The sequence below is a fragment of the Thunnus maccoyii genome, chromosome 21, assembly GCF_910596095.1.
Source record: "Thunnus maccoyii chromosome 21, fThuMac1.1, whole genome shotgun sequence".
Taxonomy (NCBI): domain Eukaryota; kingdom Metazoa; phylum Chordata; class Actinopteri; order Scombriformes; family Scombridae; genus Thunnus; species Thunnus maccoyii.
Genome location: NC_056553.1, coordinates 21,452,760 through 21,469,462, shown reverse-complemented (window position 1 = coordinate 21,469,462; position 16,703 = coordinate 21,452,760). Strand labels below are relative to the sequence as shown.

The window sequence follows — 16,703 nt, the reverse complement described above, 5'->3', positions numbered from 1 at the left end:
TCCGTGATGCTAAGGTAGAGCTTTGGCTCTGGTCAATGACATCATTAAGCTAAAGTAGCCTGCCTCTTTCTCCAGAGAGGGAATCATCATTATGAAATGTGCGTCTACTATGCAAGCTAACATCAACAAAATGACATGATATGACAGGATAATGACGTTATAGCAATCTGTAAGCCAATCCTGTTTAAAAAAATGAGAACTGACAGAGAAATCTTACCTTTCTGAGCATTACAGAAGACTCCTAACAATGCAGATATTAAGAGCAGCTTCAGGTCCATCTGAAAACACACACAAAAAAAGATATTTAGCCTGATAGAGTAAAATCTTTCAAACATGTTGTGGTCTCTTTTTCACCAATGCGTTTGAGTTACTGCTGTTTTGAAAAGTCATTTGTGAATATCTCTTTGTTAGCAATAATAACTGGTGTGCTTGCTGGCCTGAATGCTTCAATTCATAATTTCCTGGACAAAAGGATCCTGAAGAGCAAGAGTCTCCCAGAGATGACAGATTCAATCTCTAAATGGCTTGGATATAATTGGAGGTGATAAATTATCCAGTGGCAGAGGCTTGGCTATTCTCAGTCGGTCATAGGGCAACAGGCGGCTAATTCAATTCAGACCACTTTCACACACAAACATATACACACATACACACATACTGTCACACACACTTTCCCCCAGCTTGGACTGCGGCCTTGCTTTTCCCATAATCCCTTTTGCTGTAAATAGCATCGTCTCCCTAGAGTCCCTCTCTTGTCATGTATATTGATCCCTTGTCTCTGGGCAGGCCCTTTGATCTGCCATATTGATGCATCTTGTCCTACTCTTAATGCAAAGCTCTTTACTTACTAATGATAACAGGACAGGACCTTTCTCTGCACTTTACAGCTGATTTGTGAACAGTCTCCCGCTACGCTAGCAGCTCTGCGAGGCTGTACTACAATGGTGCATTGAGCTAAATGCTAACATGAGCATGCTAACATGCTCACAATGACAATGCTCACATACTGATGTATAGCAGGTGTAATGTTTACCATGTTCACCATCTTACTTTGCAGTGTTAGCATTTTGACAGTCATCGCTAAACACATGAAACAGCTGATGGGAGTTAAATTTTGGCTTTATCATGGCACAACAGGAAAATTTGGGGGTCACCAAAGTTATTCTACATCATGCTGTGGGGAACACAAATCAAATTTCATGGCAATTCCATCCAATAGTTGCTGAGATATATCAGTCTGGACCAGAGTGGTAGACTGACTTTATGTTGCCCAAGTATTTCACTAAAAATTACAAATCTTAACCTCATGCTGGTGCTACAGAAAAAGCCCGGGAATCAACAAAGTCAACTGGATACATCATCTGGTAACCGTGAATGTCTGTACCAAATTTTGTGCCAATCCAGGCAGTAGATGTTGGGATATTTCAATGATAGTGCTACGTGAAAAAACGAAACCATCAGCTTGCTGGTGGCGCTAAAGTAAAAGTTAGATTATCAAAGTCATTAGGATTCATCCTACGGGGACCATGAAAGATCACAAAATTCAATGGCTATCCATCCAATAGTAGCTAAGATATTTCAGTCTACCAAAGAATGACAGACTGACATTGCCATCCCTAGAGCCACGCTGCTAGTATGGACAAAATCGTGTGGGAAGATTTCTTTAAGTTTGAGGTTACAGCCTTTTTGACAATAAATAATCTTGAGAACAGAGCTGAAGCTATATTTAAACTCTGTACTGTATGTACAGACCTATTTAAACTCTGTACTGTATGTACAGAGTTTAAATATACTACCTTACTACCATGGTAAATTTTACATGATTGCTGCTGTCTCAAAAGATTTAGTTAGCATTGAAATGCTTTTGGGATTCTCACCAACTCTTTATTGGCAGGGACGGACCAAATCAATGGTCCTGTGTTGTACTGAGGTGTGCTGGCCAGCAAGGGATCACCTTCTGCCGAATCTAATTAACATGTGGAATGTAAAACCAATAGCTCGCCTGGCCATAAATCACAAACTCATGGGAGCCATTTCTAAGAGAGTCTCCACAGTAGCTCATGTCTACCACACTGGATATAATAGCATGAGGTTCAAATTAGAGCTAGACAGACGGTGATAAAGTGACAAAAACTTTTTTTCTTTTTTAGACCAGTGACTGTTGCTGGCTATTCATACATTAAAAGAGTGCATTCTCTTACACTGAAGCTCTGATGTCTAGTGTGCGCAGTGTTGAGTGATGCATTCCTGAGTGAGTGTGTGTATGTGTGTGTATGTGTGTGTGTGTGCGTGCGTGCGTGCGCGTTTATATAGACACAGAAGTGTAGACGTCCTGTCTGCGGCCCCCCAGATTAGATCAGCTGGTTTGAATCTCCACTGCTGTACATGGGGGTGTGTGTGTGTGTGTGTGTGTTAGTATCTGTGTTGTGTTTCCACGTGACCTAAATACCACATTTAACCTGGCTCGGCCACTGTTACACCATCACCACCGCCATATTGAAGCCTTAAGTGACACCCAAAAATAAGAGATTTATCTGATTTATGATCAACAGGTTTCATATTGTGAGATATTTTGTGAATGTTAAAGTACGATAGCTTTATGCACGATGATGAAGTGATTTCAGTGAGCACCAAGCTTGCAATAAGGGAGGTTAAATTCACATTCCTTTCATAACAAAATCACAGTCAGATAGTTCCTTTTTATTATTACTGGTGTTTTAATCCTCAGCTCCAGTTTGCTCCAAGGAATCATTCAAATGCAAACTACGTCTATAAAACGCCAGTGAGGTGTCAAGTTAGAAAAATAACCATGTTGTCTTTCAGCCCGTGAAGCTTGGCAGCTGCACAGAGGAATGTTCAGTAAAAAACTATGGTAAAATATAGCGCAGACAACAGAGAGCAGGCCAAGAAAGGGCTTGGAGCAGGATGTTATGCTGCCTTCAAGTACTCTTCGAAACCTTTAAGTTCAGAAGTCATAAATATGACTTGTCAGCATTTCAAGGTGGTTTGGGTTAACATGGACACTATAACAAATGTAGCTTTTTGTCTGTTCCATCTTAGAAGTAAAAAGACGAAATAAAGATGAAAAAACACTAATCATACATGAAAATGATATAGATATAAAGATGTCCTGCAGAGTTTTCTTGTAAACCAAGTTCCTGTTTACATTCAATGCTACTAACCAAAACTCACTGTGTGTATCATTGAGGTCTAAGCATGTTGAAAGCATTTCCTTCCGTTATAATACATTTACATGATACATTTGCAAAAAAACTCCCAAAAACACCCATCAGAGCTGATGACAAAGATGAGATATGGTCGATGCTTGAGGTATGTTCTAAAGTCAAGAATGGCTTCAATTTGCCATTTCTGTATCTTAAACATATAACCTAAACCAATGTTTTTAACTAGTGTAGCCACAGGACTGTCCTTTATCATTAAAGGCGTCAGTATGCTCCAACCGAAGTGCTTGTCAGATGGTCCATCAAAGTCTGAAGGGTTACATTTACTAGTGTTTACCCCAGACTTTATTAAAATGTTGCTTTCCACATTCATATTTGCAATTGCTTTACTTTTGAGAGATGTACCACTTCATCTTCTCTTGGCTTTACACAGAGAGATCAACAGGACAGATGTTAGGCCTTCAAAAGCCATGATCTACATGCATTTTTAATCAAAAATTGGGGGCTCACAGCAGAATCAGACATGTGTTGTTGTAATGTGTCTGATAATGACCTCCAAACCATGCTTTCTATTAGGTACTATAGACCTTATGTATTTTGAAAATTAGGTCTCTTGGGTAGCCAAAGAAAGCAAATAAAAGTTTATAGAAAATAATGATTTGCAACCTGTTTTTTATGGTAGATAAGTAGAAATGTGGCTGACTATCCTGTGGGCTTTGTGCACTTTAAAATAATATTTGTCTTGGTTTTTGAATGCCTGTGTGATTTCTCTACTGGACCGAGTTTCAGCCCAGTGAGAAGCTGCAGCCATGTGGTAAATATGTGAGTGTATCCTCCATGACCCAAACGCATTGGAGAACCATTACATAAAATATATTATGTAAAAAGAGCAGTAATTCACAATAATGTACTGTTAAACATAAATGCAACAAGGGCTTAAAACTTAATGAATTAAAAGCCATTTAAACATAAGAGAGAAATTCCTGGCCGTACATTACGTACTATACACATCATAATAGTTCTGACTACCCGAGATGTTTTGACCAGGTTTTGATATTTTCATAAATGCTTAGTTGCTAAGAATAATATTTCCAACACTGCCTAACAACTGTCAAACTGCACTCCTCAGTGGGAAAGCTGAGTTCCATGAACCATGATGTTGAGAAGCCATACCCACATACCTTTTCTGAACAGGCAAGATAAAGCCAAGAAAACATTATCATGTATCATTGAGCAACATCACTATAAATAATACAGTCAGTTTGATTTATTGGCTTTACTTCTATAAGTACATTTTCATAAACAAACATCTGCTGGAATACTTTGGTGATTGGTGATTGTGACAGAGAAATTCATCAAAATTGTGCGTGAGGGAGGGATGATTATTAAGAGATGTTTGCATGATTTTTGTCCATGGGTGAGTATAAAAATAAAGATATGACTGACTGCAGCAAGACAGAGCAGCGCTGGTTATTCTCTGACAGGAACTAGTTTATTTAGCTCCCACACTCTTCCTGTATCTCTCACTCTGACATCAATACACATACAAGCATATTTCATTCCTCATTGCCTGTCCACTTGTCACACGCACCTGAGCTGTGACTAAAGGCAGCCCAGTGTTTTATGGGCTTCCCAAAGCTCTATCAGTTGGCAGGAGGAGGTGATGCATGGCAGACACTGTGGTGCGTAACTAAAATGGGCCAAGCCTCTCAGGCATTCCTGAGGGACTGAATGCTGCCTGACCAGGATAGTAACCTGCAACACTGTTACTGCACTTTGGTGAAATGTGAGCCACAACACCCATGTTGCGGAGATGCTATGTTTGCAGCCTATTTCTATTTCTTACAACTTCTCGTTCTACCAAATTTGTAACGTTCATCATGTGCTTTTAATAACAGAGGAGATGGGAAACACAAATATAACGTGTATAAATCCTAGGCTACTCAAACCTATGAGACAAATGTTCCCCAGTTTGTTGCTATTAATTTAATATTTAACTAGTGTTAAAATCATTAGACTAACAATTGATTAGCTGACTGATTTTTTCTGTGTGTTTATAGCATCTTTAAAATTATTCAAAGGCACAGAGGTTTTGTTTGTAGAAAATGTATTTAAATTTTTCACAAGCTACTTAATCTAAATACTGAAAGTCCTGGTTCAACACTATTAAATTTGCTAATGACAGACAGCAATAAGGTTGGAGTTTTGTGAGTTTCACAAATTTGTGTATTTTTCCAACCAGGGTGTCAGAATTTAGAGTCACTCTCCCCAGTGAGCCCAAATACATTTTTACAATCATACACTTTAATTTTCACTTGCATATTAGTGAAACACTCACACTGTATGTTGTTGTAAAGTAGAGCAGCACTGCAAACACTAGCAGGCTGAGGTGGACAAAACAGTAAAGTAGTGAAAGCATAATTTGATTGGATTTATTTTAGCTAATACTGATCTCTTAAAATATGCCTGGATCTGCCCTCATATTGATCCTTAAAGGAAATTTCAGGGGGGACAGAGGGGTCCAGACCCCCACTTCCTGGGAAAAACAGAGAGTTGTCCCCTTCAATATATCATACATAATTTTAAATAATATAATAATATGCATTGAAAGCACTTGTGCTAATTATAGAGTGTCTGTGGAGCAATCTCTGGAAGTGTCAGACAGATTATTTCCTTTGACTTTATGAAACACTGGCAGCATCACACAGCAGCAGAAATGATAAGTGTGTCTTTAAATTAAAAGTGATGTGCACATGCACGCATGTGGCACAGCAGCAGTAACATTATTAACACAGGATCGGTCGGGATTGGTCAGGATCTGATGGTAATTATTGTTCTGTGTTCTGCTACACATTTGACAAGCCAGCTGTGACACACTGATTCCAGGTTTATACAGTGGGATTGTTTGTAATAAAGCAGCTGTTCTCTGAATGACACTTGAGTTCCAGGATATTTTTGTTTTAAACTAAAAGTCCAAGATAAGCTTCATTATGCACAGAATGGAATTTCAGTGCTTTTCTATTATGTTTGACAGTAATATCGTTTTAAAGGATGAAAATGTGGAGACTTTAGACCAATCCGTGAGTTTCGATGCTTATATTAGGACGCTGACTTGATCATGTTTCTTTAACTTAAGAAACATAGCCAAACTCAGGTCTGTTGTGTCAAGATAATAATACATGCTTGTACCTCTTCACATCCTGTAAGAAGCACTTTGTAACTGGTGTCTATAAAGGTGCTATATAAATAAAGCCTAACCCTTTACTTACTTACTTACTTACTACTTACTTACTTACTTACTACCATTCCATTTAAAGGGTTAGTTCACCATTTTCCCCCCCAATACCTCTAGTAGTATCTCTCCAGTCAGAAAGTTTTAGGTTTATTTGTCCAGGTTTGGAGATTTCTGTCCCAGAGATTGTTACCTCCATTTTAATACTGTCTGCTGTCTTTTTTGTAAGTGTTGTGTGTGGTTTTTTTTTCATTAAAAAAATGTGCAAATTCTACATAAGTGGCTTTAACCAACAACATGTCTGATAATCGAATGACTGTTTAAATTAATTTATCAAGATAAAAAATTACAACCTTTTGCATGTTCAAGATTTGCTGCTTCTCTATTATATCATTGTAAATATTTGGGTTTTGGACAGCTGGAAAGACAAAACAAGAAAAAAATAACTCAGGAGATTAATTCATTCAAAAATAACCAACAGAATTTATAACTTTAACATCTCCTCATTGTGTCGGGGGCATTCCTGGTGTCCACTCCCCTAGAGGAGGTCCCCTAGAGGTTCTAGGACTGCAGTGTGAAAATCCCTGTTGTAGAAAACCCAGCTTAATTGAGCCACACAAAACTTAGCCATGAATGAGTGGACTTACTTTCCCTTAAATTGAGCCGCATTTGCAAGTGCTTAGAAGTACTTACTTCAGCAAGCACTGCCATGAATAATGACCAGCAGAGTCAGGGAGGCAGCGAGTGAAACAGCTCCACACAGTGAAGCATACACCGCAGTAGTAAAGAACTGGTGGCTGCTCAGAGTCAGTGTGCTCTTTGTGGGAGAAGGACTGGGCTTCCCTCACTGAGAATGGCTGTTCTTCTCAAGCTGTGAAAAGGAGGAATGGAAAAGAAGGGAAAACAGGAAAGGGCGGTGCACATTTCCCAACTCGGAGGGAAAGGGGTTGCCTCTAGTCCAAAGGAAAGGATCTCACAGACTTTCTTCGCCTCTGCTGAGTTAGCCCTTTAGTCTTTCCTAATCCTCGTTCCTCTATTTGTCTATATATTTGTTAAGGCCTGTTTAATGTCAGTTGGTGAAGGCAACTAAATGAAAGTGAACAGGTCTGCGTGGCTCAAGTATCTCAGTCCTCATATTCTTTAAGGGTCTTGAGTTTAGTTAATATTTCATTAAAACATACCAAGATGCATTTAGCCACTCCAGTGTTGTCTGTGGCATAACTCCGGCATCCTTCATTCCCATCCTCCTCTCTCGCCCCCCCCCCCCCCCCCCCCCCCCCCCCCCCCCCCCCCCCCCCCCCCCCCATTTCCTTCCTCCCTCCCTCACTCTGTCTCCGTCCTCCCTCATACCACCCACACAATTGCTCAGTTCACTCCCTCCACTGTGAGCCAAACCAAACCGATGTTCCCTTAACTTCACATACCCTTCAAACAGCGCAGAGCAGGCGAACATGTCTGAGCTCTGAGATGTACAAGCCGCCCGACAGAACCGAAGGAGAATACCAAACAGTGTCCGTCTGTGTCTCTGTCCTCCTCCCCCACCGCCACCACCTCCCACCACCATCCGGAGGACCCTCTCATAGCAGACAAAAGCAATGAATCAGGCTGCCCTCTGAAACCATGACAGAGAGTCTGATCCTTAAAGTGTTCCCACTCACCGTCCACTCTTTGCTAAAAGAGCTTCTGTGTGATAAATAATACTAATGAGACAGATGCTGATGTCTTTAATCTTTTGCTGCTTCTTTGCTTCCAGGGCAGTGATATGGGCAGACAATCCACTGTGGTTTCCAATGCAATATTTCCACAGAAAAAAAAGAAAAAAACACTCTAGATGATAGGGATGAAGGCACAAATGCCTAGATGTCATCATAGTTTCCACATTACATGCGCATTCCAGTTTTAAAACTGTTCCTTAATAGAGGACTCTTCAGATAGAAAGAAACATGAAAATAACTGGTGCTGAACAGCTCGAATCGGAGTGGAACTTGTGAGTAGGGAGAAGAAATGCCAAGGAGTTTCCATCACGTCTGATTTCCTCAGTCTGTCTTATTTTTAGCTTCAAAGAAAAATGCAGGTACTGTATGTATTAATGACATCAGCTTCTATTTCTGTTTTCACATTTTGAGAAATAGTTCAATGATTTAGGTCCCACAGAATGATAAAAATTGCATGACACAGTTGTAACAATAGCTAACAAGATAATGTCCAAAGCATCAATTGCTACCACAGCTAAGATGTGCAAAGTAATATCCCCAAGGTAGCTTTAAAGTCATACACTGAATGATTCACTGCATTGCGTATGTAACTTTTGTTGAACAGTAGCCACAATGTCCAGAGGTGGCAATGATTAATTAACTGATCAAATGTTTATCATTGACATGTTAAAAGATAGCATATAAAAGCACAAGTAGAAGACTCATAAAGGCAACAAAACTGATTTCAGTTGTGTTACACAACATTTTCTTTCTAAACATGAGCCACCATGAGCTAGCCTAATTATATAAAGATACTTCTCTGTTTGTTATGTGTTTCTGCAGCTTGTTTGGTTGGTGGACTTCCACTTTTAGCATTGGTTAAAGAAAAATAAAGAAGTGGTTAAAAGTTGAGGTCTCTTCGCCAAACTTGCTATATGGCAACCCAGCGGGAGCGAAGACAAAACCTCAACAGCAAAAATACATAGCTAGCACAGAAAAGTCTTTACAGACATACCAGAAAGTGGCACAGCAAAGTTCCCCTGCATGTCTTTGCAAAATATGTGCTTCTATAACCTTGTTGACGACAAACTACTGTAGCTGACGAGCTAACCGCTAACTGTCAATCACAATAGCTCTCTGAGCTAGGTTGATAATTTATCAGTTGGAAAGCTAGTTAGCTTAGTTACTAACAGGACAATATATTCACACAGTATATTCAAGAGACATGATTGTACCATTGACTATTGTCTTGATAACTGTCTGCAAACTATTTCTCTTTTGTGGGGCAAACACCTTTGACACAGGAAGGTTAAATAAAACCAGATGGTGCAACACAGTTTATAAGCTACGATAGCTTCTCCTTTTCCCTCTAAGGTCAGCACTGTCAAGGGGGTTTGCTATTGGTCAGTGGCGCAAATTCACACATAAGAGTTCACCAGAGTTGAACTTGACGGGAAAGATTTGCATTACCCTCACAACCACATCCACAGATCACCATAATTTCATGGAAATTAATTATTTTTGCTGTGAAATGTTGCCACTTTAAATGCTGGCGTGACCTGAACTGCAGCTGAATTAAATGTACTTAATGAACAATCACACAGGTGTTTTCTAGCTGATTACACCTCTGCTCAGGTTGATGTAGGGTACAGCTATGCAGGGAATTACGCGGGGTCACCAAACTCCATGTACCAATTAGAATGATTAAGGTGTTAGTTGTCTCGCCGTAACAGATTCAACAAAGCTAACAGGAGAGTGAGGGAGATGTCAATCGAGCGGAGTCTGTACACACACAGTCCTGAGAGCAGTTCAAATCAGGTGGATTAAGTGAAAACACATGTGTAGGTGGACCATGACTGTTTAAGGGCTTTAACTGTAGCTGATCAAAGGTGAAGCTAGGTGACTTATAGTGCAAATGAGCAAGATGTTGCTTTTTTTTATTCCCAGCCTACAGTATGTGAAGTGACAGCCACAAGAGAATGAGGTAATTGTCAGTTTCCAAATTAGTTAATCTAACCCGAACTGAGACCCATAATTATCCACTCTGTAATAGTTTAATAGAATAATAGGGGTAGTAGCTACAGTCTACATACCAGCTAGCTTAAAACACAGCTTGTTGCTGATCTTGAAACTTCTGCTCTGTATTTCACACAAAACACTTAGCCACATATGTTGGCTTGAAGCCTGCCAACATTCCCCTTGTACGTGACAGAGGCTAAAGATACACTTCTAGTGGTGGTGGTGGGGGGGGGGGGGGATACTGCCTTGGAAAGACTTTACTTTTTCCAGTCAGACAATCAATAACACTTAAGCAGTAAGTTCTGGTTTCTTTTCTGCAAAATACATTGGTATTGAATAGAGTTCACATCTAATCACAACGTGTCTTCCCACAGCAGTTCAGTAGGAACAACTGAGGCAAAACCACAGCCTTTGGAGGACGGCCAAATCCATATCACTATTCATGGCTCAATCTCTGTGTTGAAAATAGCTATGCAGTGCTAACAAGTTATTTCTGACTTGTCCTCCCCACCTGGCCTCTGCAATCACTCCAAAAGGTAGACTAAATCACAGGAGACACAAAATCAAACTGCAGCTCGAATGCTGTTATACTACTGCATTTTTGAAGTACAAGACAGAAGCCTGACAGTAGCTGTGCTTGGTTTGCTCAAGCATCTGTAAAATTGGCATTGACATTTTTAGGGGCCCATCTGTTTTACCGTTTATGGTGATCCTCTGAAAGCAGATCTAGACAAAGGCAGACCATCCAATTCTCACCACCAACCACCAGGAGAAAATATTGGCTAGTTGTGGGGATCTGGTGGAGTTGCCTGGCTGTGACAGTGTGAGCCCAGGGCTCAGCCTGTGGTGCTGCGAGCTGCTGTACAGTAAGCCTCCCCAAAGTCCCTGACTTTGCTGAGTCGGCCCTTCCTTTGCTGAAACACAGGAAGCTCAGCTAGATCACACAGGAAGCCTGTATCATGCTGCCTGAGGACCAGCCACATCTCCTCCCTGGAAGCCATGAAGACAACATATTTTGCATTCAATGGAGAAAGGAAGGAAAAGAAAGGCAGAGAGACAGAGACAGGGGACCAGACTGCCTTGTTACAGAGAGTTGAAAATGTTGTGAGCTGCCAGAACGGCAGCATATTGTCTTTATGAATCAAGCGTGTCTGATTCCTAAACCTAAACCAGGCCATCAATGTAATCTAAGCTCTGGGAAAAGCTAAACAAGCCTGGAAACTGATTCAGACAATGTCAGCAACACAGCCAAGGCAGACCTTACTGGAAATTAACAAATGGCTTGTCACAGATATTAATTCTCTGGGACAATGTACAAAAATGAGCACTGCAACTGACAGTTAGAGGAATCATTGAGATACACAACAGCAGTCTGCAGTCTCAGAGAAATATTTACAGCTATTAAGTGATTATTCAACAGACAGTGGGGGCTGAGACAAGGATAACCTTTTCTCCAGAGCTACTGGTCCCTACTGTCTGTCTGCTGGAGAACAACTGGGAAACAAACTATATCTGCTAAAAACAAGTCTACATGTGTGCATTTTGTTTAAACGCAAGCACACACGCCTGCGCAAAACCGCCCATGATTTAAAGCATTATACGAGCTGTCCAACAGAAGCCAACACGTCACAAAGACTGTATGAAAACTGCAGCACTAAGTCTTGTGCTGCTCTGTTTTTCTCTACACAGACAATTATATTAAAGTTTGGTCTTAATCCAATTTTAACCCTGAAGCAGGCCAGCTGTGGACACCTCCACTGTATTTCTGCTGAGGCCCTTAACGCTCAGAAACTGGCACATTAATGACACTCAGATGTCTTTCATTAGGCCCCAGAGTTGACACTTGAACTAGAAGGCCTCCATTTCCGCTACCGTGGGAGAGTGAAAAATATGCAGACTTGAAACAGTAAGCACTCCACGGTTACACGTATTTCCTCTTGGGAACAGTAGAAGAATAGCTGTCATGTTTAATACTCAAGGCGTTTCTAGAGGACTCTAAATGAACATCACGTTCTGAAACTGTGTTTGAGCTCTGTTGTACCACTTAATCAGAGCAGCAGACTACGAGTAAAAAGGCTTGACTTATACAACCTTCCCTGCTACACAGCTTTCAAGCTTAATGGTCCTTAATATACAGCTAGACATCAAGTTGTTACATTTTTTTCTGGCAAGCGATCTGCATCCTTTTAAGGTACTTACACTTATGTCCTTAGTTCCTCAGTCACTGCTGTATATATATAATTCATTTAAATACTTTCCAGTAGTAGTTGGTGTGAAGCCTAGTCTTTATGGAAAGTAGCAAAGTTGAACACATTTCTCATATGTTAGTCAGGTATGGTATGGTCCTTAGCAACTTAAATGGGAATAGTTGATTCTTTTAAGTATTAAATGTCTATTATGTTACAAAGTGGTTGTATTGTTGGTGTATCTACAGTCCATTATGGAATGTTGCGTGACATTTTGATGGTATCAGATCAGATATGCAAAGTTGCAAGTCAAGAAATTTCCCAAGTAGCTTGAGATAAGACCCCGTCTATGAAGCTACACTGCTGTACTGTGTTTCTGTCTTTGATCCGGCAGATTGTTGGTAACTCAATTAACACGCCTGACAAATCAGCATCTACAGACCACATTCACAAAGACAGAACAGTGCTTGCATTGTTTTGGTTCTACATATTTGTGCATATAGGTCACTGAAGGGTGGTGAGTAAGAACTGATCAATGGTCAGTAAATGATCAAACGTATGAAGATAAATTCTAACTGCAAATTATTAATAAGACCAATTTTAGAAATATTTGCTTTTTTGTTATCATTATTATTGGAACATTTTATGCCAGTAGACATATGAGGAATGACATGGTACAGAAGTCCCAAGCCAGATTGTGGTTTTTGGTGAGCCTCAACCACAGGCCACCAGGGTGTCCCACCTATGAACTTTTAATTACAGCTGAAATGATTAGTCGATTAATCAATCAACAGAAAACTAATAATTTAAGTTATTTTTGAGGCAAACAATTAGTTTCAGCTTCTCATTTGTGAGGATTGAAGGATTGATAAACTGAATATATTTGGCTTTTGGACTGTTGGTAGGTCACAATATGTGAGTTTCAGTACTGATACTAGAATTATACTTGTGTGCTTTCAAACCTGTCTTGTTTAGTCCGACTGAATCAAACTCTTGTTTGTTTTCTTTTTGGTATGATTTGTTTGGACAGATCTGACCACAGCAATTGTATTCAGGAACGGACCAAAACAACTACACCCAGACTCTTTAGAGGATGCGATCTCTGTCCGGTCACAAACAAATTCCGGAGTGGTTCATTTGTGGTGGGAATGTGATCTGACCTCGATCTGACCCAATTTCAAGGCATACTCTGCAAGTTTGAGCTACACAGCTCCTGTAGCCAGGTGAGCTTTCCAGAGTTGCTAGCAGCTAGCCAGAGAGTGAACGGAGGTCCAATCTGGACTAATAATGAAATTTCTTCCTCATTCCTATGCTTTCAGTGATGCATTTTGGTTCAATTGAATTTCTTTCCGTTTTGTCTTTCTGTGTGAAAAGAAACTGAACCAATGCAACAAGTTGACCAACTCCTCCAATGATTCAGACCACAGCAAACAAACTACAGGTTGACCACCACAAAGGAACCGCTCCAGAATTCGTTTGTGACTGGAGTGAGATCACGTCCTCTAAACGGTCTCGGTGTGGTTGTTTCAGTCTGAGTATGACTGCTGTGTTCAGATCTGCCCAAATGAATCATACCATGGGGGGAAACAAACAAGAGTCTGATACAGCTAGAAAAAAAACAAAACCCTTTTCTTCATTTAACAAAAGAACAAAAGCAGCTGTATTACACCGTTTATATTAAGTCTGAAAATGACAAAATCCTGATTTAAATCAGTCACTCTTGCATCAAAGAAAAAGTTCAAAAAAACTATAAATCTTGGGGCATGAAGGTGACACTGATCATGTAACTGCAGTATCATAAGTTCAAGACCAGCAGGGTTAGCTGCATGTCATTCTCCATGTCTCATTTCCTGCCACATCTCTACTGATAATGGAAAAAAATGCCCCAAAATATAAGAAAGACTACAAATATGACTATATTTTTGATGCCAACTCTCAGTGCTTGACAGTGTTTGGTGCTGGGTGCAACAGTCATATTTTGGTTGGTACCAACAAAGTACTGAAGTTTGATTCCTGGCCTTGACTATCAGTTTGAATAGAATGTCCATTTCTTCATCACAGTCGTATTATAGTGTTGGTGAAAGACAAACCAGTGTTCATGTTATTGAATGAAGCCACACTTCTAAACACAAACTCTTTTATACCCTTCAACTGAGTCGTGCTGTGAGAAAGGCACATAAACATTACTTTTCCCTCTCACAGACCAGCCTGTCACAATAATAAACACAGTACGACTGTACTGAACGCAGCCCGCAACAGTCCGCTACTATTACTACCAACATAACATGTTTGGCCTCATTTTCACAGCAGACCTTGGCAAGCAGAGGTCAGCTTTAACTACGCCATTCCTCACTGTGTTTCGGAGACTGTTTTTAGAAGCAGAAGGCCACCCCCCCCCCCTCTCCCAGAAAAGGCCCGAGACTGCATTTGAGTTCAATGTGGGAAGAAAGAGTGGAGTATGAGAGAAGAGGCAAAAGTGTTGGCTACATGAAGCTTTAGAGGTTGCGCACCAAAAACCAAAAGTAGGGCCCACCCCGCAATCTAGCTGCAAAAATAGAAAAATCTGCGCCAAAAACGACTTTCAGAGGAATGGAATTGAACAAAAGCAGGAGAGAAAGTTATTGTACCACAGAGAGAAGACTTGAGAGTCTTAAATTTACTTTAATTTTTATTCAAACTGGACTTTAAAATTCCAAATGTCTTGAGAAACCTTCAGAATGTAGGAAAGACTGTTGAGGTTTAAGCTTGTTGGTCAGGCATGTGATTTGCTGCCTAACAAATCATAGAAACTGCTCTTCTGGGATCATCAGTTGTAGACCCGCTTTCAAACTCGGACGGTGTGTGTATCTGTGTGTATGTGTGTGTGTGTGTGTGTGTGTGTGTGTGTGTGTGTGTGTGTGTGTGTGTGTGGTCGAGGTAAATGGCTGTAACAGGCGATTATTCGTACCACTTTACGCTTCTGAGCCTGAGATCTCCCCCTCTGGCGCAAAGCATGTGTCGCGCAAGGCAATCGCACACATTCATCACTTCCGTCCCGCAGGAACAGAGCAGTACATAGGATCCATGTCTCTCTCTCTCTCTCTCTCTCTCTCTCACTCACACACACACACACACACACACACACACACACACACACACACACACACACACAGAGTGCACATTCATCACTTCCGTCTCAAGGGGACAAGTTTGCACATTAGGTGTTCGTCACTCACTGACAAAGAAACAAACACACACACACACAGGAAGTGTCACATGTCCAGAAGAAAGCCCTGGGTGTGGCTGTCTGTGTGCAGTAAGGGGCCTCGTAAATCAGGTGGGAGCCCGGCCCCTGCAGCAGCAGCTGTTCCCCCGGGGGCCTGAGGTCACATCCATTCAGCTGGTGGCTACTGGCTACTGTCTTTCAACTGCCCCTCTCCTCCCCTGCCCCCCACTGTCCTACATTTACCCTCCTCTTCTTCCTCAATTAGCCCTCCTCCACCCGCTCTGCCTTCCATATCTCCTCATGACATCCCCTCGTTCCCTCCGTCCTTGTCCGCCCGCCTCTCTGCCTCCACTTCCCTGATTAAACTGAGCGCCTAATGTGGAGTCAGCGCAGTCAGCCGTATTCGTAAGGCCTCCATCCTCCTGCTCTCCTTAAGATGAAATGCTGCATCTGTGCTTGATCCAATCAGTGGATGCTGCGCAGCCTGTCAATCATACACGGCACGGGGAAAAACAAGCAGCGAGTTGTGTATTTGCATGTCGTGTCAGAAAGCAACTGTATGTAATCTGACGTCTGTGTTGTGTGTGATAAGTCGGCATATCAACGCTTCTGTTTCCCGTTTGGCTGTGACTGTGATACACAGATTCAGCTCTTTCTGTCTCTTTGGGACTTCATTGATTTATGCTTTCAACGGTTTGAAACTTCTACCGTCTGTCTCCCTCTGGGCTGTCAGCATCTGCTGTGAAGTGATCCCTGAGTAATTTAAATAGATCATGTGAGATGACTTGTTGAAGCTCTTTCATATGACCGTCCACATTAATGGAGAGAGGTGCAACAGCAGCCTGTTGCATCTGATCCACAAATGATGGATGACCGGTGTACTGGAGATCACAACATCCATCAAGCGGATTAGTTTATTAATTATATTGTCATACAGGGAGCATAGAGGAAGACCCCCCTCACATCACACTCACACACATTTAAACAGACATTTCTTAGACCAAACAACATCCAATCACCTAAAAATCCTTTTTGAAAGACAAGATCGAAGCTTTCACCTATTCAAATTTGAATACTAGAGAATTGCTTTAGTGATATTTTACTGTCTAAAATACCCTAAACTACATTATGGTCACTATAAACACATTTTTGACAGCTCTAGACAACTATTAATCCCTATAGGAC

The 16,703-nt window shown here is 41.0% G+C and overlaps 1 protein-coding gene across 1 annotated transcript in view; it reads right to left on the bottom strand.

Moving 5' to 3' along the window:
* The window catches only part of itgb1a (integrin, beta 1a), a 28,830-nt gene that overhangs the window by 11,882 nt on the left and 245 nt on the right, over window positions 1-16,703 (bottom strand). Inside the window, exon 2 of the mRNA XM_042399939.1 lies at window positions 218-278. Within this exon, the coding sequence (XP_042255873.1) occupies window positions 218-278 (61 nt within the window). The remainder of the gene's footprint in view (window positions 1-217; window positions 279-16,703) is intronic.